Raw genomic sequence first — 23,036 nt, forward strand, 5'->3', positions numbered from 1 at the left:
ATATATATATATATATATACATACATATACATATGTTTATATATAGTAGTTGTCATAGAATTGTCATATTTATACTAGGTTGTCATAGAATTTTAAAAAGATACTCCCTGAATTATTTACAAATCTGATAAATATAACCTAAGAATATTTAGTATAATAAGATAATGCCAAAGAGTGTTATGCTACTAACTCATCCTTTCATTCACTTGTGGATTCACTCAACCAATATTTACTAAGCAATTTTTTCTATACCTAAGACTATGTGTTAAGAAATTAGATAGAATGGAAAACAACAGAAATATAACTGATAATTGTCAAAGATATATTTTAACCAAGTAGTTATATAAATAAATGTTTACAAAGAATAAGCTACCCCCATGTTTCTATGTAGTATTAGTCACTACAAATGGAAAGTGTGAAATCATATATATATATATATATATATATATATATATATATATATATATATTCAGTTAAAATTCCACTGCAAATAGTGCACAAGGCATACTTTAATTCTGTGAAGTGTGTGTGTGTGTGTGTGTGTGTGTGTGTGTGTGTGTGTGATTAATATTGCTAAAGTGTAAAGAACAGCTGGCCCTAGTAAGTCCTGAAAGTCTGGCTTATTCATTTTAGCGATTCTTTCAGTGTAAAGGATCCTATATTCATTTACAATGTTATTCTGCTTTAAATCTATTTTTAACATATTCATATATTGTTCTTTGTACAAGAGAAAGTGGCTAGCTAATTTTAAGTGCTTTTTATTTCAATTCAAATTACCTATCAGCTTTAGAATTATATTGCTACCCGTAACAAAAGTTGTTTAGATGGAAACGTGAAAGAAGAAATCAGGTCTTCAGGTAAAGAGTGTAGCAAAGGTGTTCAGATCCTGAGAGTAGGTGTAAAGATTCAAGATCTATAATAAAAGGAAGAAGGAAGCTGTGGCAGCCTCTGACAGTGCAGGCAGAACAGAGAGAAAATGTTCCTTTGTGTTTAAGTTTGTTGAAGTTTGAGAATGTTAAACACTGATGACAAGCTCTTATGAAAGGGCAGAGAGAAGAGCCACTTGTGGATTGCAATGACCACCCCCAAAAAGTAGAACAGGTATCTGGGGGCACAGGCAGATGATATCTTAGGGCAATTCCTCCACTGTGATGAGCAGGCAGGAAAGCCAGGGCTGAAGAGAACAAAGCATTTGGCAATAGAGAGGGAGGGAAATAACTTGTGAGATTATCTGCTGAGAAATCAAAGATGGAAGACAGGCATTTCTAAAGAAAGATGGCTTAAAACGTATACTTGCATCCTAGTACTGTGGGAGAACACCTTGATCTGGGATACACGAGACTTGCCAGGAAGAGGGTGACACTTACGGACTCATATATGTGATCCACCCATCATTTCTATGTGGTTTTTCTCCCAGCAGCACCTAGACCCCCTGCTATAAGTGTAAGGAAACCCAAGAGATGAACTAGAACTTTCATAGACGGAAACCAAACAAAAAGGTCAAGGAATTCCTAGTAAGCAGAGCATGCTCCGTCTTCTGAAGGAAGGGATGTGTGGGAAGGGAAGGGTGTCACCTTCAGAGCAGCAGCAATTGTGTTCTGTTTTCATAAACATGATCTTGTTCGACACGGACTGGGCAACTTTATTTCAAGATTCTTGCCTAAGAACAAGCCGGTGAAGCCTGCCACGGGATCTAGTGAAACTCACCTGTCTGAGATCATACACGGTCAAAGCTATGGAAATGACAGACATGAGGATGATGGCAAGAGCATACTCCTTGTAATCTTCACTGAACCACAAACAGACGCTGAAGAGTTGAAAGATGTAAAATGGATTTAGAACCTGTTAGCAGACGTAAAGACAGGAAGACAAGAATGGCTTTTGGGCTTCACACATGGCTGTTCGCTGACTTGTTTTCATAATTAGCACAGTGATATCAATCACCCCGCACAATATGCTCTGCTTCTTGTTGTTGTATTTCATCCACAATCCACAACTATGAATGTCATGGAGCCAAAAACAAAAAACAAAAAAACAACTAAGCCTTTAAAGGGTTCTGATCCCCGAGAGCACTTAGTTTAATCACTGCTGCACTTAGCAATCTACAAAGTTGTGCTTGGCAGGTCGCTGGGTTAAGCATCTGAGTAATGGGCAAAGAGTAGATGTTATCATCCCCCGTTTATACTTCCTGAACTTCAGAAAGGTGACACACTCAGCTTTACAGAATTGAACTACTTTAATCTGCTGTTCCCTCTAGCATACAATGTCATTAAAGAACTTTTCGTTAATGGATGAGTGCGAGACTGCACTTTTCCATAAGTGGAGAGCCAAGCTAGCATGGCATGTTGTAACCATATGTCTTGTTCACTGGGAGGCAGCAGACATCAACACTAACAGTTGTATTCCTGGTATAGCTTAAAATGTGGTGTGCCCTTCCTTAAATTCCCTGTAGCTGCTTACAGGGATGGGAATCCTGGTTCCTAGCTAGGAAGGAAGCTCCCAGTACCTTTCTCAACCATATTTCTTTGCCTTCTGCCATCCTCAAACGTGTTGAGAAATATTGAGATTGTATTATGAATTTAGGAAGCCTTTGTAAGGCAAAAATGAAGGGAGATTGAATACCAGAAATACACATAGGGCTGCTATATGGCTTAACACTAATAAATCTAACAATAAAAGCACAAGAGGACATTTTTATCTTAGTGCATGATGGGTAAGCCATTCTTTCATTCTCTCTCTCTCTATCTCTTTCTCTCCTTCTCTCTCTCTCTCTCTCACACACACACACACACACACTGAGATGAGTAGATCATAGAAAAGCTAAATAAATGTGGTTTTCTCCCTACAGTTTTGAACGCTAAGGTAACTGTATATGCTGCTGAAGAAAATAATTCCCTTTCCTAAAACAAATGTGGTTTTAGCTTCAAGGAATTGGAATGAGCTAAGGAGCACAGTATTTTAAGAAAGGGGGAAACCCCAGCATTTTTCCAAGTCATCAGATAAGAAGAAGACACCTGAGTGTGGAAGCATTGTAGTGTGCAGTGTGCACATAGGGCACACAGCACATCCAGAAAGCGTGCTTGGCATCCTCGTAAGGCATCAGGTAAATTATAGTCACTTATTAGCAAGTAGCATCTCCAGCTGGCCAGACCACAGAGTCATCATTTTCTACCCAACATCCAAGCAAAATACTGGAGAAGTTACCTCCTTGATGAGCAGTTTCCAAATAGGTGTGATTTCAACATCAATAGCATTAGGCCCACATATTAACCTCCTACGGGGGAGAAACCACACATTGATCACTCGGTCACCACAATGAAAGAAAACTCCTCTCCAGCCCATTCACAGGAAAGGTCTAGTCCATATTCCTTTTCATACTTCTGGGGTTGATCAAGGTATCTCCTGTCACATGGCACCCGCATATGTCTCAAACCACCTAAAGATTGGGAGGGGTCCCAGGAACAAAACCAGTAGACAGGATCATGTTGCTTCCATTGAACTACACTCTCTGAGGTCTAAATATTTTCTTCAGTAGTGCCTTTGGTTTCTAATATTACCTACTCTCTCTCCAATATTTTCAGAGTTCAGATGCTCCAGCTCTGCACTTCATCATTATAGGTCCAAGAAAATGAAATGGAGAGATCTTGAAAGTAGAATTTTTCTAGTGAGAGGGAAATACAGTATCTATTGTTTCTACTCATATCCAGGAGTTCTTTGAAGCTGAATATTTGTTTTAATGTGAGCTGAAAAGTCCTTGATTCTCAGAAAAAGCTCAACGTACAGACTTACACATCCCACTAACTGAAAGCCCCCGAATTGTGTTGCTTTGATTATGCAGAGACATGGCATCTTATGAATTCTTTTATTGTGGGGAATACTAACCATTCTCTGTGCCTTCCATTTAGACTCTCAAATAAAACAGCTATTCAAATGCACAGGCTATGGTCCTCCATTTTTATGTAAACAAGGATAATTTAGGACATCTCATTAAAATGGAAACTTGCTTTAGTAGGGATAATGGGCATACTGAGATTCTGCATTTCTTATAAGCATGCAGGTAATACTAACTCTGCAATGCTCTGCATCTCTTCTAAGCATCAGGAATGAGTGTCTGTCCCTCCTCCTTTAAGACAGTGTGTGTGTGCGTGTGTGTGTGTGTGTGTGTGTGTGTGTGTGTGTGTGTATGTCTATGCCTCTGTGTGTGCCTCTGTGTGTGTGCATGTATGTGTATGCATATGCACAAGTGCTCATGGAGGCCAGAAGAGAGCATTGGATCCCCTGGAACTGAAGTTACCTGAGGAGTCTGAAATTGGTTCTCAGAGCCAAACCCAGGTCATCTGGAAGAGCAGCAAGTGCTCTTAGTGGCCAAACCATCTCTGCAGTCCCTTTCACTTCCTATTATGACTAGAAGATTAAGACCCAAATGGAATGATACTTATTCAATCAAAGCCACACAGATTCTGGACAGCCAAGTGCCCTCTCTGAATCCTGTTTCTGGGTTTAGTGATTGATTTGAAACTGAGGAACTATGTAAACATCTTACACAGCACTGATCCAAAGCACTGTGAAGGCTGTTATGTGAGGCTCAGTGTGTGTGTGCGCATGTGCATGCACATGTGTGTGTGTACCTGCCATGTGTACGTGTGTGTACATGAGTGTGAGTAAGTGCATGAGTGTGTATGTATGGGTGTCTTTGTGATCTCATTCAAGCTATTCAATCCCCCTGAGCCTCACACTGCATTCTTCTCTGTTAAGCTGGTGGTCATATTTGCTCTACCTGTTAACCCCATCAAATTGCTCTGCCGATATGTTAGGTCATGCATGGGACACACTAAGTAAATCACTGCAACTCTTTCTCATATTGGTGAATTAAGACTGCATACTGGACTATCTGGTTAACCAATTACAGCCCTTTTGAACTAAACACACAAGGCGTGTAGTACCTGATCTCCTGCTCCTCTGAAGTCAGACCTAATCCGAATTTCTGATGGATCTTTGCAGAACTGAGCCAGTCTTCCAGAGAGCTAAAACAACGACAAAAAGAATCCAATAGCAGCAGTATTTTCAAGATAACACTTTTCTTTTCTTAAGATACACTTGTCGAAGGAACTTACCCAATTTTTTGAAACTGTCCTTCTAAATTATTCCAAACATACCGTATTTTCTGCACTTTTATGTATCTCACCTACAAAAAGAGAAAAAATCAAAGAGTTGCAAATTTGAAAATCAGAGTACACACAGCAACTCTTGGTCTAAGGAGACATTTGTGGAAGAAGCAAAGATAGAGGCAGAGATGCTTCTTAAAATTTTCTCTTTTCCTAACCATCCATTCTATTCTCCTTTATTACATGAAAAATATTTCTATTAGAAATCATCATCTGGTAAACATGTTTCAAAATACTAATAAGTACACGAATTAATAAAACCCAGTCTCCACATTTTACTACCCTACAAACTAGTGGAGGAAACAAAACATACTACAAAATAAAACTTAGGTTTCATAGTCTAATATGTATAGCAAAGAAATAAAATATAATGACGTAAAAATGTTGCCTTAAAATACCACAGACATGTAGAGAAGGTGAATGGCTAAATGTATCGTGGAAGGGGTAACATCAGAAACAATGCTAAAGAGTGAAAGGGATTTTGCTCAATTGAAGACTGAGGAGAGTTAGTCAAAGAGAGAGAATGTGGTTTGACTGCAGAATGAAGGGCAAGTCTGGGGAACTAAACTATGACAAAGATGAGCAGCCCAGATACAAGAATGAAGCCTGGGCATCCTTGTCTCACAGAGGATGGGTTGTAGAGCAGCCTACAGAAGACACAACGAAGAACAAGGCAGTTTCAGGAGAGAGAAGCGGTTGTGGCAACAAAGTGTAGTCCATCGAGTAGGGCTCTGAGGGCATTGTCAAAGGAAAAGAAAAACAGATTCTTGCTTACTCCTGCTTCCCTTGAGCATTGTTGTTGACCTCAGAAGGTATAAAGAGAATCCGTGGGGCTCCCAGTTCATGGTGCAGCAACGGTTATAACCTCCGGGTACTTATTAGAAGCATCTAGAGAGCTTTAAAGAATATTGCTATTTGGGTCCCGTGGCCAAGAGATTTAATTTGTTCACAGTGTACTTTGGGCATAAATACTTTTAAATTTCCCCAGGTAATACTTATGTGCAGACAAAGTTGAGAAACACTGTTTAAGGCTTCTGGTTTTGGCAGCTCTTCTATTTGTGACCTTGAGAACTTCAACTAACATTCCCCGTGCCTTGGTTTCCCCAGGAATACGTTGAAGCAATTGACCAGATTATATCTAAGTTCCATTCAGCTCCTTTATGAATTGTATAACCAATCATCAGGTAAGTTTTAAAACTGGGAAAAGGCTCTAACTGGTGCATAATAAAAGTATTCAATACATGTTTGTTAAATACATGGTTGCTTTGCAAAAGCACATGTCAACTAGAAGCCTTGCTGAATCATAATTCTACTCTACTCAGTGAGCATACAGCTCTCTCTCACACTCTCTCATTCTCTCTCTCTCTCTCTCTCTCTCTCTCTCTCTCTCCCTCTCCCTCTCCCTCTCCCTCTCCCTCTCCCTCTCCCTCTCCTTGTCTATGTATGTGCCTCTCTCTGTGTGTGCATATATGTGTGTGTGTGTGTCAATGGAATTCAAGCAAAAGTGCTAAATGTTATAATTTGTAAAAATTCCAATGAGGTTTGTTACAAAAGGAATTATTTGAAAGCCTGTCTATTTCCAATTGATTTTGAGTATGAAATGGTGCAAATTGCCACTGGGAAAAATCCTTCCTTTGTAAACTGTCAAACATAGGGAGGAAAGAAATTTTTGAGTAACCAACCGTGGGCCTTGTTAGCCAACACAGGCCAAGTTGGAACTTCTGGTTTCTTCCTTTTCAACTTAAATTTCTTTTGAGCATCCCCTGCAGTCATGCAAATTGAGCCAGCAGGCACAGCTGCAGTCCCTGAATGCTTAGAGTTCATTACACAGTATCTTCAGCCTTCCTCATCTTCCTGAAGAAGGTGAGGTATTAGGACCACCCTTGCTTCACTCCTCACACACACACACACACACACACACACACACACACACACAGCATATGGTTCAAGCCATCCTCAGAATAAAATCTTTGAAAGCCCCTTGACTTTTGACTTTAGGATTCAGAATGCACAAAGTGAGGCTTGCTTATGTTTTTAATTCCACAAATTTGACAATCCATGTTGGAAACTTAGTTTTAAGGGCCAGACAGAAGGTAGAATGAGCAGCCTCCGTACTGGGCTCACATCAAACTACAAACTGAGAAACAGAAAACAAAGTAGACAAAGACAAGTAAACAAGCCTAGCCTACAGTTAGAGAGAATGAAGAAGTTATAAGTAAGTTTGACCTCAAGACATTAAAATGGATTGGCTCACTATCTTTTGAATTTCTGAGGCTTATTTCTGTGGTGAGAAGCACAAGTCCATCATGGACCATTGAAGCATCTTTGAGACTGTCCCACCACAAGACATCTCTGCCTGGACCATGTGCCTCCTTTATCATCCTCAGAATTTCAAGAACCTGGCAAAGGATAGTAAGCATAGCATTTGTATGAGGGTTTGTTTATTTGTCCATTTTCTAGAACTTCACCCCAGGAGAAGCTAGGACAAGGAGCATCTGCTGACTTTCATTTTTCTGCTCAGGAATCAGAATAGTTATCTCTTCACCTTCTTGCTCTTCATTTTGTTGGAACATATAAGAACGTCTTCCTTTTTGCATGCAATCCTACAGCATAGTCCCTAGGGTCTCCTCTTCATTAGTGTTTGAAAACCTGCTTTGGGTTTATATGATTATCATCTTCAGATTCTCATTCCATGATTATCAGTGTCACCATGGCTGCACCTAAGACTCTGATACTAATGAAGGTCTCCAAACTTTATTATGAATATCAATTGTTATAGTTCACAAATCAGCTTAATGTTTGACTCTATGTGTGAGATTCCTATCAGCCCTGATTTTAAAAAAAAAAAGCAGAAAGAAGATTATGACTTTTGCTTTATAAATCAGAAACTTAAGATTCAAAAAGACAGTAGGCAGGACAGCTGGGGCTACACAGAGAAACCCTGTCTCAAGAAACCAAAAAAAAAAAAAAAAAAAAAAAAAAAAAAAAAAAAAAAAAAAAAAAAAAAAAAAAAAGAAAAGAAAAGAAAAGAAAAGAAAACAAGAAGACAGTAGGCACCCAACTCCCTATATACTAAAGTGATAATCACATCAAGATTGGATATCAAAACTTTCCACTTTAGGACCTCTGCCATTATTGTTTACTTGGAAATTTCTTCATTTGCCTTATTGACTATTTAAAGTGCTAAAATTTCAAGGAAGTGAAACCCTAAAGCTACATCCAAGAGTGACCTGGGAAGCTTCATTCCCAGCTGAAGGGCCACCTCACAGAGGAGCCATTGCTCCCTGGGGGAGATCAACATCTTCTGAACGTTTATGATGGCAGTTCAAAACAGCCGGAAAATGACAATTGACAATAGAGAGCTGCTCAGCAACTGACTATTTTCATGTTAAAACCCGACCTTATTGTCAAAGCTAATTTAAACAGTTATCTATCTGTACATGTAAAACTGTAAAGGAAAGCATTCTACCTCATAAGAATATGTTTTAATATGAATGTTAACTCAAGCAGTGTGCATTTAATTAGACAAAAGGAAGTAACCCAAACACATTTGAATACCAAGGTTCAAACCAAAATCTTTTATAAAAAAAATAAGCGAATCCCTTAGGATATTCCTCAGGGGTGACCTTCACTGAAAGACTGGCTTTACAGTATAAGATAGGAATGATGCTTTAACTGAGCACCTCCTGCAGAAGACATAGGTTCTGTTCCTAGGACCCAGATGAGAGCTCACAGTTATCTATAATTCCAGTGGCAAAGAGATTCAACTCCCACTTCTGTGTTCTTATGGGTACACACATAGCACACATGCATACATGCAAGCAAACACTCACTCATACACATGAAATAAATAATGTTTTAAAATTCTCTGCCATCTCAGAGTTTGCTTACCTTTAGATCTGGCTTTCGTATGGCTCTGTTTATGATGTATTCCTCATCTGTAATGAGAGGGTGGTCAGGAGTGAGACCAGACGTGCTGCTCAATGCTGACAGGGAGATCCATATTACCTTTTTCCAAGAATAAATTTTGAATTCATCCTGGGGAATAGACATCAAAACCCCCAGGAAGTTAAGAGAAGTTCATCAGGCTAAAATTCATCCTGAAAAACATCATTTCATATAATGTTGTGAGTTATGAAGCTAATGAACAGTCTAGACAGAAATATATATCATTGAAAGGTGGCACATGATGCCTTTGAATCTTAAGAGACAAAGATTTGTGGTCACTCATTAAGGAATGTGGACAGAGATGGGAGACACTAACACCCAAACCTAAGCCAGAGAGCAAGAGGCACATTCTCAGACAAGAGCAAACTTTCTCCATGACCTTGCAGTCCAGCTGGCAATCTCACAGGGAAGGAAACAAATCCCATGCATTTCAAGGAACTATGTGCCCCTCTGAGTGTGAGGAAATCTAATGAATAGAATCTCCCCCATGTCTCAAGGCTTAAATCAAAATCCACCTTTTCCCGAACCGTCTCACTGACACTCTCCCTCTTGGAGAAATAAAACCGTTTTCTTAAGGGGCATCACAGTGACTCTGGAAGGTTCTCCACTCTCGTTTTTCTTCTAGATCACCTTGAGGTAAGCAACAAGGTTTACTGACAGTAAGCCCTTGATGTTATATCCTCATCGAGACCCGCTCAATGAGAGTACAATGTGAATCTGAAGAACATTGTATGCACCGAGTATGCACAGAGGCGGCTGACCATATTAAGATATTGAGCAAGGTGGGATCGAAGAACAGTCCTTAAAACATGACTCCAGTTGGAATCATTTCCCTTTGCACTTGACGGGTGAGTTCCTCCCAGATTGAAACTAGAAGTACATGCTTGGTGAGCAGATAACAACCACATTGCTTCCTTGGAGACTGGTGAGATTCAAAACAGCAACTGCTATCTGAAGAATCAATACACACCCACTTGAATGACTGATGAAGCTTAGGGCCAAGAGTGAAGATGATGGGAGTCTAACCCAGATGTTTATGAGTGGGAATGTAGGTCAGGTCTGATGAAGTTTATCCTTAACACACACACACACATTCACACACACATACACACACACACCACACACACACACACACTTGCCTTAAAGATACCAGTGTTAATTAATTTATGCAAGATGTAACAAGGAGAAAGTGCAGTAGTTGTAGCTGGGTCTGGTCTGTTGGTTATCCTTAAGAGAAAAACTTCCTGAATCCTCACTCCTGCTATTTCCTGGGTCGGTAACACACTTCCTTTCTTTTCTCAGTAGTCTCATAGCTAGATCCTAACTGTCCTTCAAGGTCCAGCTCAAAGGTTCACATGCTGGTAACCATCCTGGCTTCTCTGAGTGAGCTTTCCTGTAAATCATCAGAGAACTCAAGGTCCATGCCATCCTGTGCTCTTTGACATCCACCTTACTGTGTCTCTTGGCATGTGGGCAGAGATGTTGTCAAATGTATGTCTGTGGTCTGAACAGGCCTAACTCAGAGTCTTAGAAGGAGGAAGAGACAGAAAAGAGATAGGGGTTGGAGGAAGTGGGAGATGGGGAAGGAGAAAGGCAGGAACAGGGAAGAAGAGCGACGAAAGAGAAACAACCTTAATACAACTTTGAAAGTCAATAAATAAATCATCAAATAAATGAATGAGTAAAAACAAGTGAAGGGGCTGGAGCCACAGCTCAGTGGTTAAAAGCATGGGGTATACTTCCAGAGGACATGAGTTCAATCGCCAGTACCCACATGGTATCTCACACCCTCTGTAACTCCAGTTCCGGGATCGAACAACTTTTGGCTTTCATGGGCACTATCAATACATGTGTTCTCAGGCATGAAGGCACACAAACCACCCACTAAAAACATTAAAAACACATTAAAACATTCATTAAAAAAAAAAACCAAAATAGTGGGGGGGGAGCAAAACAGTGAAATTGGATATTATTCCATGCAAGGGGAGAGATAATAAAATCAAACATACATTGTACATAGTAATATTCAAAGTCTAAGAATGGCTGAATTACTAAACATCTGAGCTGTGTTCTAGATGTTACATGATAGACTGAGCCCATGGGCATATCGTAGGTGTTATATGGTAGACATTTAGGTCTCTAGAAGCCATCCTGACATAGTTCAGTATTACATAGTCTGGTCTTTGACTTCATCAGGTATAGAGAGGATATCTTATGTAGTGTATGGATGCCTTGATTGTCAATATAAAAGCCCATGGCCTGTAACTTAGGCAGGAAATGGGAGGTGGACCATCTAGGAGGTGGAGAGATTTTTCTGTGATAGAGCCTGGTGAGGGAAGATTTGCCCTGGAAGACATGAGGAGCCAGAAGCATGGTGCCTGAACACAGGTACCCAGCCACATGGCAGAATGTAGGTTAAAATAATTAGGTTAGTTTAGTTATGATCTAGTCAGAGTAGAGCCTAGCTAAGTGGCCATGGTACTTCTAAATATATCTTGAGTCTTATTTTTAAGAGCATGGAGCTGGGAGAAAGAACCAGACCTAATTTCTACAATCAATCTCTACTGTAAGAAGAACTATGGATACAAAGCACAGACCCAAGTAGCCCAAGGTACCCCTCATCTCTCATCAAAGAGGCTTCTCTTTGCAATGGACAGAGACCATTACAGAAAGCTACATTGGTTCAAAATGAAGACAGCAACTCTCCGTGGAGTGCTGAACCCCAGCAGGCACATCTACAACACAACTCCAACATCTGAGGGCCAAGGAACATTATGTGTGGGGTGTGGGGGCCAGAAAGACTGTAAAAGCCAGAGGACCATGATATCTAGATTAGGTCTTCTATGTAGGGCAAGGAAGCTGCACTTATGAGATCTCAGCAATACACCAGCCTAAACACCAGCTGGATAATGACACCACCATTTGACATGCCAACATGGATGGGAGAAATGTCACGGGGCCCCACTTCTAGATGGAGAGAGCTACAGGTCTTTAATGACTTCTGGGAGAGGGAGGATTAGTCTTCCCGGGATGAGCCCCTAACTGGTTATCTAATACCAAGTGGTAGACTTGAATACATATATATATCAGCAACACTCAATAGACATATTTATATACTGTGTATATGTATATATATACATATAATACTTATTATAAGAATATTAAAGAGTAGGTGTGGAGTGGATCTGAGAGGAGTTAAGGGTAAGAGATAGGTGACAGATATGATCAAAATATACTACATGAAATTTTCAAAAAATTAATAGAAATATTATGTTAAAGAGGAACTGTGTTTCTAATAACACTTGTTAAAGTACTTAGCACTCATTATATTCAGGCACATTGTGCTACATGGGTAGTATTTCATTTAATGCTTAAAACCCTTGGTAGTAGGTACTCTGTCCTCTCATTTTATGGATGAAGGAGTAAAGGCACAGTTGGTTTAGAACCAGGATTTGACTCCTCTCTGTTTATCTTCTCTAGCATGCCCTCTCAGCCTCTGGTGATCTGAGCTTTACTAAATACACAACTTGACACAATTGTCATATTGTATCCAGTTTAACTGGTATTGCCAAGGAACACAGTTTCTGCTTTAAAAAAAAAAAATGGGCTGGAGAGAAGCCAGCAGGTAAAAGCACTCACTGCTTTTGCTGAGAAGCCAGGTTCAGTTCCCAATACCCATATGGTACCTCCTAGCTTCCTGTCACTCCAGTTCTCTGTAAAGTGATTAGATCCAATTAATTGTCTAAAACAGAGTATCTCAACCTGAGGGTTGACAAAGACCATCAGAAAACAGAGGTTTGCATTATGATTCATAACTGTAGCAAAATTGTAGTTATGAATCTCAACGAAAATAATATTATGGTTAGGGGTCACCACAACATAAGGAACTGTATTAAAGGGTAGCAGCATTAAGAAAGTTGAAAGCCTTCTCAACTGCTATAGAAGGTCTGAGCTTTCTATACCTCAGTCTTGTCAAACAGGTTTATATCGTTTCGATGAGAGAATTAACCAGATCAACCCCTGAATCTAAAAGAGCAGATTTGCAAACTACTATGGAGCTACTTATGTTTGACCTGGGCAGACAAATAAAGAAGTGGTATTTCTTTAACTCCTGTAATTTTGTCCTTTTGAACCTGGAAAAACCAGTTTAACTTTGATAGCTAAGTTGGAAGTGGAGTCTGTTTCTTATCATACTCCATCCTTTTGTTAAAACCACTTCAACTCTTGGAGTTTAAATCAGTATAACGGCCCTCAAGTTTAGATCAGTCCTGTCTTGTGGTTGGGCCACACACACAAAATGTACTTCTGAGCTTGCCTTAGGAAGTGATCCATACCAAAGGCACAAAGAGACAGTAGAAAATGAGGACTTTTCTCTTAGAAGTGCATTCTATACAGTGCTAAATTAGTGACCTCCATGTTACGGAGCTGAAAGAGTTGGCATTAGCTGTAATATTGGCTTTAATTACAAAGTACGTAGAATGAGGAAACGGAGGTATGACACTCCAGAAAATAATGATGGCCATCTAGAAAAGAAAGTCAACAAAAGCCTGGAGAAGGATGAGATAGTAGAGCCAAGGGTGAAGAAGCACAAAAAAATCTAAAAAGAAAAAGAAGTCCAAAGCTAAACATTGAGATGGAGACAGCAGGCACCAGCAAGAATCCGATTTTTCAGTAGCATACTCTGATGCTGACCTCCATAGACACTGGAAGAAAAATAAAAAGAAAAGAAAAGGCATTTGAGGAAGTCAGAGGACTTTATAAAAGATGTTGAGATGCATTTATGGAAACTCTCAAGCTATGTGGCCATTGGCCACTTCCAGAGAACAGAGGGCACCTTTCTACTGGCTAATGGTCTGCCTGTGGAAGACAGCGGCTCTTTCCCAGAGAAAGCCAAGCATTTGAGGATGGAAAGCCAGCCTGACAGATGCCATCTTTAGTCACAGAGTGTGACTAAAAAGCCTTGGCCTCATAACAACAAAATTACATTTTTACCTTTTCTTAATTGCCCTTCTTCCAAATGGATAATTTCTACACCGGTGAACATTGTAAATCACCGTGTACATAAAATCACACTGACAATAATGCCCTGGAATAGACCATCTCAAATGCTGCTTAATCACAGACTCCAGTTGACTACTTGTATCTCATGTAATGTTCCTCCACGCTAGACACCTGGTGCACGGCCAGCTGGGAACAATGGACGTCAGAAGGACAAGCAACAGTGCATCTATTTAATTTAAAGACTTATGTAAAGACCCAAGCTCTCAGCGAGACCTTCAAGGGCTTCCTCTGGAACGTCTGACACTAGAAACTAATTTGCTTCATATTTTAATTGTATTCAAGATTTGAAGATGTATTTTACAGATAACTTCTGTTTTTGAACTTTGTGGAACTATTCCAATCAATTTACCAGTTATGATGAGTATTTGCATTATGAATGTATAATCCAGACATTATCTGTAAAGCCTGCAGTATGGGTTTTTTTTAACCTAACACTTTTTATACTGTGTCTTGTCTCCACAATATGATATTGGAGTCTCAGTCATCAGCTTGATCCCTTCAAGTTTCTAGTTGCAGACAAAAATCATACTATGATTTTATTTTTAATATGGATATGCTATAAAACTGTGACACTTGTAATTCACTGGTCCTGCATCAGGAGACGGGAGTGTGAAGAAGTCTGTATTTAATATAGTGTGTATCTCAGTAGTCTGTATGGTTTATACAGTTGGTGTTGTTCAGAGATGTCTAAAGTTGATCTTTGGTTTTGTTTTCTTTTAAAGATTAAAAAAGCACTTGCCCCACTGTGTATATACAACATGTAAGATTTATATAGTATATAAATGGCAGCAAATTATAAAAAAAAAATACATAGAAAGTCCTGTGTCTTGGAGAAACCACAGAGTAGGCAGTGTCTCCGTTCTGCTCGGACTTATTGACCAAAAAGGTGGAGAAACATAAAGCCAACAATGTGTATGACAAAGGTCTGTGTGAAAGAAAGGGGGAAGAAAGAAAGGGTACACAGGGGAGGAGGGGGGAGAAGGGAGAAGGAAGAGGAGGATGGGAGAGGAGAACCCAGAATGTCTTTGGAGTTTTGACTGCGAGTTTTGGTATATTTGTTGTTTTCTGAGTGGACAGGGGAAAGTGGGCAAACCATCTAATGAGCAGCAGTCTCTGGAGCTGCAGGTAGAGTTAACCCCTGTCCCTGGAACGCCTGCTGCCATTAGTCACCTCCCTCTCACTTCATACATACTTCACTCACAAACACACACACACACACACACACACACACACACACACACGAGGTCTACACTACATAAAGAGGGAGAAATTGCTAAGGCCTCACTTCCCTAGAGAGGCAGTGGAGAATGATTAAGTATCTTCATGTTATGGAATAAATCACACAAACACACACACACACACACACACACCAAATTCACATGTTAAAACCCTAATTTCCAATATATTTGGGGATAGGCCCTTGAGGAGATGACTAAGGTTAACTGAGGCCACAGATGACACACTACTCCAGTAGGAATGATGTCATATGTGATAAGGAAAAGAAACCAGAGTTGTAATAGGACTGGAAAGGCTAGGTGACAAGGTGGGCCTACAAGCCAGGAAGAAAGGCCTCTCCAGAAACCAGCCCAGATGTACATGCCTCCCATGCTAATTACAATGTTGACGACCCTGTATTCCAAACAAGGCCTCAAAGTTGTTTGTCAACACTTAGCCACTTCTCAGAGGCCAGCTCTATTTCAGGCTGGGTGTCTAATGGGATGAGGACATGGTCTCAGGAGAAAGAATAGCACCCAAGAGAACCATAAGCTGTACCCTCCTTCTCACACAGCATTTTACTCAGTCTTGAATGAAAAATGCTAGTGGAAACCATAATTATTTATTGGCAATTCAATGCCACTTATTTAATTTAATTTTCTCAAACAAATATTAGGAACCTGCTGTAGCCATATGCCACAGGTAGTACAAGGGATGGAAAGTAAGCCCGACCACTGGCTTCATGAAACTTATAACCCAGCAAGTAGAAAGACACCATCAGCACATGGCTTCATCGGAGAGAGGCAAGAATACCTCAGGCTCAGGGAGCAGAAGGCTCGGGCTCACATTCTTTACCCACGTGGGTTCATCTGCCTCCACCGCTCTCCATGTGCCTGTGGCCATTAACCAGGATCGCTTTTTGACCAACATGTTTGGACCTCTGAAAAGCCCTTCGTGGCTTTAACTTGGTTAACTCTCTACTATGTAATCCTACGGTGACCATTCATCCTTCCTAATTAAGCTGCTCAGTAGTTTCATACTCATTTGGGTAATCTGAGGAACTTCACATATCATGCTACACCCCCAACCACCACCACCAAATACCGGCCCATGAGCTATGCCTGCGGTCCACATCAACTGGTGCAGAGGAGGAAGGGAGGTAAGCACAAACACTGTTGCTTACAGACACCCCCGCTGGACCTGTATCCCTCAGGGTGGCATCAACATGGCTGCTTGGCAGCGTTTCTGAGACAGTCGCTAAAGCCCCAGCTTGGCCACTTTTCAAGTGTCTTGCCGGGCAGTGGTGGCGCACGTCTTTAAACCCAGCACTTGGGAGGCAGAGGCAGGTGGATTTTTGAGTTCAAGGCCAGCCTGGTCTGCAGAGTGAGTTCCAAGACAGCCAGGGCTATACAGAGAAACCCTATCTCGGGGAGGGTCGGGGGAACAACTTCAAAATGAAGTGTCTTGATTTAGGCCTCATACCCAAATCGCACAGAGTTCTTCTCTGCAGATCAGGAGGCTTTGGCCATATGTGACATACAATGACAACGACGGGGAAGCGTTGTCGGTAATTATAATGACGATATGGAAATCGCCAGGAGCATTTAATGCACAGCACCAATGAATGTAAATCATGCTATTTGCATAGAAATGAAGCAACGCTACAGAAATGGGTTAAAACTCACAAACAGATGACTGATGAATCAAATGCATTTTAAAATTTATGAAATAAGATTGTAATTACACTCATCTCTTGGAAAGAAAGATAGAAATCTCATGCTTGGCACTGCTTAATAAGAAAAAGAACTGAAAATAAGCTGAATACTGAGGGCTTCCAGCAAGCACATTACAGCTTTTTTTATGTAGAGAAATGACTAGTTAATCAGTATCTGTGATACTAAACTGCAATCTTACCAGCTTGAGATTGATGATAAATACCAAGCACTGATATTTTAATAAGACGAAGAACAGATATACAATGCACTTTTGGGTGGAAGTCGCTCTGTGTTCCTAATGGGAACTTGCTGGAATCTGTCTATTGCAAAATAATTCAAACAAAATATTTTACGTTGTCATTTTAATGCAATAACCTAGCAGTCGGCTTTTAAACTATTGATACCAAAAGCATCTTTTTCTCTAGGTCTCAGAGAGTTAGAACGCTGGAAATAATTGAGTTCTTGTCTAATTACATAATGACCAATTTAGAAGCTCATTTATTTGGAGAGTCTCTGGCATAACGAACCCATTTAAGATGACACATAAGAGCAGGTAATTAAAAATTAAAGTTGAAATCAAGATGGAAAAGGCAAGATTGGAGGGAGTGAAGGCTTCTCTGATTAGTTCTGGAGAAGCAGTGGGAGGGGCTTGATCGCTTGATCACATCTGATTGAAAGAAAGAGTCTCTGTGATGGTTGTGGCTTCCAGAGCCCCCAGGGAAGTGATGGCTCTTTCCAAGGTATGTCCATTTGCAAATACAACTACAGAAAAATGAGAAGAGACCACCTGGCTGGGGAAAGAAGGGTCTCTAGCCTCCTAGTCTCTGAGCACTGCCTCCTGCATAGGCATACTAAGACTCAGTATCCAGATGAGCAGATAAGCCTTGAGAATAGTAAGAACTCTGGCATAGAACGTTTTTGGAGGCTCAAGAACAATATACACACAAACACATGCATACAAGGTGACATATACACATATACACATGTGTGCACACAGACACACACACATACCACATATACACACATCACACACACACACACATCAAACACACATAATTACATATACACAGGCACACACACATACACATGCATACATATGTGCACACACACGAACACACCACACACACATAAACACAAACACACACCCCTGGCCTTTGATTACTTAGTTCACAGTTTGTAAATGGTTTTCATTTACCTAACCAATCACCTCACATCAGCTCAAGAAAGGCTAAATACTCGACGAGTCACCCATCCCATTTTACAGATGGAGTAATCAACATTCTGAAAACCTGCTAACAGACTTAAGAGGCTAGGACCGGAAGTCTGGCTTTTGACAGCCAATCCCACAAGGTGCCATCTGCCTATGCCTTGGAACCGTTTTCCATTTCTACTCGTTAGTGGTCTTCCTCCTTTGTTTCCTTTCAACTTGCTTCCTCCTCCATCTCCTTCATTTTCCTGCTTTCCTTTTCCATTTCCTTGCCCATTTCCTCTTATTTCTGTCTGTGTCCTGGGTCTTCCAACAGCATGGGGCGGGGTGGCACAGGCAGGCAAGCTGAGGAGCCTCAGAGCTGTAATCTCTGAAAGGCGGGGGGGGTTCCTCTACTTATGAGCTTCTACTACTACTGCAGCAAGATTGCCCTCTGGGAAACAGTTCAGTGCAGGGTCTGGTTAAAAGTTTTCCCTGCTACAGGACCGGAGCCTTATAGGTTTTCTCTCTCTGTATGTGTGTGTGTGTGTGTGTGTGTGTGTGTGTGTGTGTAGCTCTCTGCTACTTTACTATGAGCATAGTTCTTGTTTGTTTGTTGGCTTTATTGATTTACTTTACAATCCCTTTCATAGCTTCTCCTCCCTCCTCTCTTCCCAGTCCCTCCCTCTCACCTCACCTTCCCATGCCATCCTCTTTTTCTCCTCAGAAAAAGTGATGCCTCCTGTGGATATCAACCCTCCTTGGAACATCAAGTTGCAGAAGGACTGAGTGCATTTTCTACTGTCGCTAGGCAAGGCAGCCCAGTTAGAGGAAAGGGTTCCAGAGGTGGGCAACAGAGGACAACACATGCTACTGTTGTTAGGAATCGCACATGAAGACCCAGCTGCACAACTGTTACAGAAGTGCCAAGAGCCTAGGTCCATCACATGCATGCTCTCTGTCTGATGGTTCAGTCTCTGCGGGCCCCTATGGGCACAGGTTTGTTGATTCTGTAGGTTTTCTTGTGGTGTCCTTGATCTCTCTGGCACCTTCAAACCTTCTTCACCTCGTAGGGTCTTAATTCACATGGGAAAATGTCCTAATCAAAGGATCCTGAGCTGGGCATGCAACACAGTGGTGTAATACTGGCTGACCACATTCAAGGCTCTGGGTTTATCCTCACCAGCATTAAAAATAAACCCCAAATAGTATTCACTCATAAGTGCCTGTGTCTCCATTCAGTGGCCCAGAAAACACACCTGCCTCAGGAAAACATTGAAACTATGTATGGAAGTCCACTTGGCTAAATCTGTTCTGTTTTGTTTTCCCACTCGATCTTACATAAATATCTATGGCTAAGTCATATCAAGTATCTTGGCCTCTATTCCTCTCCCAAAGAACAAGAGAACTGATGGAAGGAGGTTCTGACTACTCATAACAATTCTATTCCTTACCATTTGGTCCTTTGCCAAAAATCACCAGAGACCTTATTAAAAACACAAATTCTTTGGACTCCAACCCAAATCCAATAGATTGCCAACTCTGAGGACTTACAATCTACTTTCAAAAACCTTCTATTCATTCTGATGCCCATTGAGATTGGAACACCAGTGGTGTAAGTGCAGTGTAGCAGAAGCAGCCATGGATGAGGGTCTAGGCTGCAGGGAACTTTGTCCTGGCCTCCTTTTTGAGATGAGGTAAATTTTAATCATATCCTCGGAGCTTTACTTCCTCACCCATCCAATGCCCTGGCACTTTTTTCTCCAGAATGTTCTACATGTCTTCATGATATGAGCCTCCTGGTAAAGCTCTAGGTTTATCCTCAGGACCATTAAAAGGAACTCCAAACAATATTCTTTCATGAATGCTGTATCTCCACTCAGTAGCCCAGAAAACACACCTGCTTTGCATGAGTCATTCTTTCTGCATAGAATCCTCTGGATTTTTTCAAGTACAGTTTATTCTTCGGGAATATCTAGTTAAATTCGGTTGAATGTGTGAGGGGATTCCTAAGCTACCGCTCACATGATGGTGCACATGTCATGTAGTGATTTGAAGAGACCAGGATCTAGTTAAAGGATGGGGTTTGGCTGGTTCCCTGACTCAAGCCAACCCAAAGATAAACCTGACTGGACTTCCAGGTTAATGAAACCTTAGCTCAGGCTGTATTAGATTGCAGGGTAGTGTAGTACATTTGGGAGTTTTGTTTTCTTTCCTTTTATTTTATGTGGTGGCGGTGAGGTGTTATATTCTGATTGACCAGCTGTAAAATGTGCTGCTATTCTTCTCTCTGGCTGCATAGAAAAAATTGTTTATCTAGAAAGATTGGTACGTATAAAGACGTATTACACTCCCAAAGGAGCACTGGATCTCAATCTATAGGTCTAGACCCTTCTGGGGGATTGAACAACCCTTTCACAGGGGTCACATATCAGATATCCTGCATATCAGATATTTACATTATGGTTTATAGCAGTAGCAAAATTACAATTATAAAGTAGCAACAAAAATAATTTTATAGTTGGAGATGTCACCACAACACAAGGAACTATATTAAAGGGTTGCAGTATTAGGAAGGCTGAGAACCACTGCACTAGAAGTTGATTTCTCAAAATTGCTTGTTGCCACAGGTCATTTGTGACAGTGCCTTGTTAGAATAAGATGGTAAATTTGTCAGGAAAGACTCCTCCAAGACATTGCCTAAGTAGGAGTACCAGGTCAGCCTGTCAGTCACCCCCTACAGATGCAGGAACTAAGAGCATAACAGATAACAATCAAGGAAGCCCCTCCCCTTATGGACCTGGCTTTCCTGCAGGGTTGATGCATGTGGTCTCAGGGCCAGGAGTGCCAAAAGGAAGTGACATGAAGATATACAGAAAGAGCCTCACCTGAAGCCACAGCCTTGAAATAGCAGAGAGTGGCAATGACCTCACAGACAAAATGGCTGCATTTTATGCCCTAGGATTTCTGTAGAACAGGACAAAAGCATATCGAACACTATGGCTCTCTCCAATCAGCAGAGGGAGACAGCAGCTTCCTTAGTGGGTTGCTCCTCGTCTCTCAAACTCCCTTGTCCCTTTCTCAGAGCCATCCCTGTGGAGGCCATAGGCATGTATGTACCAGGCTTGAGGTCAAGGGTCAGTGGGAATTTGGAATTAATAGCTTGTAGCCTGAATCACTACTCTATACTACCCATTATTTCAGCAACCAACATGTTTGCATTCTCTCTAACATTTGCAAAAATAGCAATTTTAAAAGGTCTACCCTATGAAGTGACTCTTCTTAAGAAATCCTATGATACACAAATTCCTAGGTTCTAGGCACCCACCCACCTTGGGGCTAACTCCTCCCAACCACCTTACAACACAATATCCAAGTTAAGAGATACCATCTACAAAAACAGATGTATACTTACTGTTGTCTTCAGCAACACAACATCTGCTTCTTGCAGGGAACATGGAACACAGTTTGCCCAGACACGCCAAGCTGGTCTCCAGTAAAATATCAATGGGAGCATTCCAAGAGAGAAGATGGACCCAATGAGACAAAGAGCCTTCCGACAGCCTTGAGTCCGATAGCCAAATATTTCCTGAAAGAGAACAAAAAAATGATTCCAAGTGTTGGTCAACAAAGATAATTGAGCACTACTTTTAGGAATGAAATGGAGGCAGGGAGTAATCTGGTGAGGGAAGATGGGTCGGAAGAGTGAGGGTAGAAAAAAATGAACCTGGATTCCTGACACAGACGTTTCAGACATGATTCCTGACCTACAAGAAGAAACCTTTTAGCCAAGAAAAGCAGTGACTACAGTCAGAACACCCAGCTATCCTAGGTGCTCAACTACATGGTCTTGTTTAAGTCTTCTGGGCATCCCTAGTCCTATATTATTCTGGAAATGAGATAATACGCTCCCCCATTGAACAGATGATGCAAAGGGGCTCAAGACAGCTGATTACTGTCTTGTCCAAAGCCACACCAATTCTGTCAGCAACCACATCTTGAATTTGACTCCAAATATTAATAGGCATGACCACAGCCATGTGACAGGGATACTAGTTGATGACAGTGGCCAAGTGATACCAGTGACTCTAAGGTCAGCAGGCTCAAGAGCAATTGGAGCAGGAAACAGGCCTTGAGTTTAGAGTAGTTGTTAGTGAAGGAATTTGACCACAGGGGATTAATGACCAACTTGCTTTAGGGAACCTGAGGTTCAGCTGTTTTCTTCTGTATCAGTTTGTTTGTTCAATAACAAAAGAATTTTCTACCCAAAAGGAAATGTCATGGCGACCATTTGATTGTTACGCAGCTGCTATGTGCCATGAAGGATGATGACTAGAGCCTGAAAAATGCTCATTGGAGGAGGAGTCTCATCTCCAATCTATCTGTGATTATCTAGACAAACTTCCTTCTGAGAGCCATCTGGGACAAAATAGAAAAAGCACTTCTGAAGTTCATGGCTTGAGTCCCACACAATGATATGCCACAAAGCCAGAGGGAGACCTCATGCTGGTGATAAAGGCTAAAACTGAGACAGGGAAGGTGCTGGGCATTCTGGGTAAAAGTACAACTGGATTGAGTCACTTGGGCTTCAGAAATTAGTGTTCCTAACTCATAGACATGTGCGTATCTGTAAGCTATTTGTCACCCTCAAAGTGAGACAGTGACAGCACAGACTTGCTGTGGAGTGGAAATACCTGAATATGTGTAAGTCTATCTCAGAATCTCTCCTATTCCTCCTCCTCCTCC

The 23,036-nt window shown here is 41.1% G+C and overlaps 1 protein-coding gene across 1 annotated transcript in view; it reads right to left on the reverse strand.

Annotated features, from left to right (window-relative positions):
- Positions 1-23,036, reverse strand: part of Atp13a4 (ATPase 13A4) — a 130,245-nt gene that overhangs the window by 60,245 nt on the left and 46,964 nt on the right. The window contains exons 3-8 of the mRNA XM_031364600.1: positions 21,706-21,879; positions 9,057-9,203; positions 5,115-5,185; positions 4,944-5,024; positions 3,205-3,274; positions 1,708-1,842 (exon numbers count right to left, since the gene is read on the reverse strand). Coding sequence (XP_031220460.1) covers positions 1,708-1,842; positions 3,205-3,274; positions 4,944-5,024; positions 5,115-5,185; positions 9,057-9,203; positions 21,706-21,879 — 678 coding nt within the window. The remainder of the gene's footprint in view (positions 1-1,707; positions 1,843-3,204; positions 3,275-4,943; positions 5,025-5,114; positions 5,186-9,056; positions 9,204-21,705; positions 21,880-23,036) is intronic.

This window comes from Mastomys coucha, unplaced genomic scaffold, assembly GCF_008632895.1.
Source record: "Mastomys coucha isolate ucsf_1 unplaced genomic scaffold, UCSF_Mcou_1 pScaffold12, whole genome shotgun sequence".
NCBI classification, from domain to species: Eukaryota; Metazoa; Chordata; class Mammalia; order Rodentia; family Muridae; genus Mastomys; species Mastomys coucha.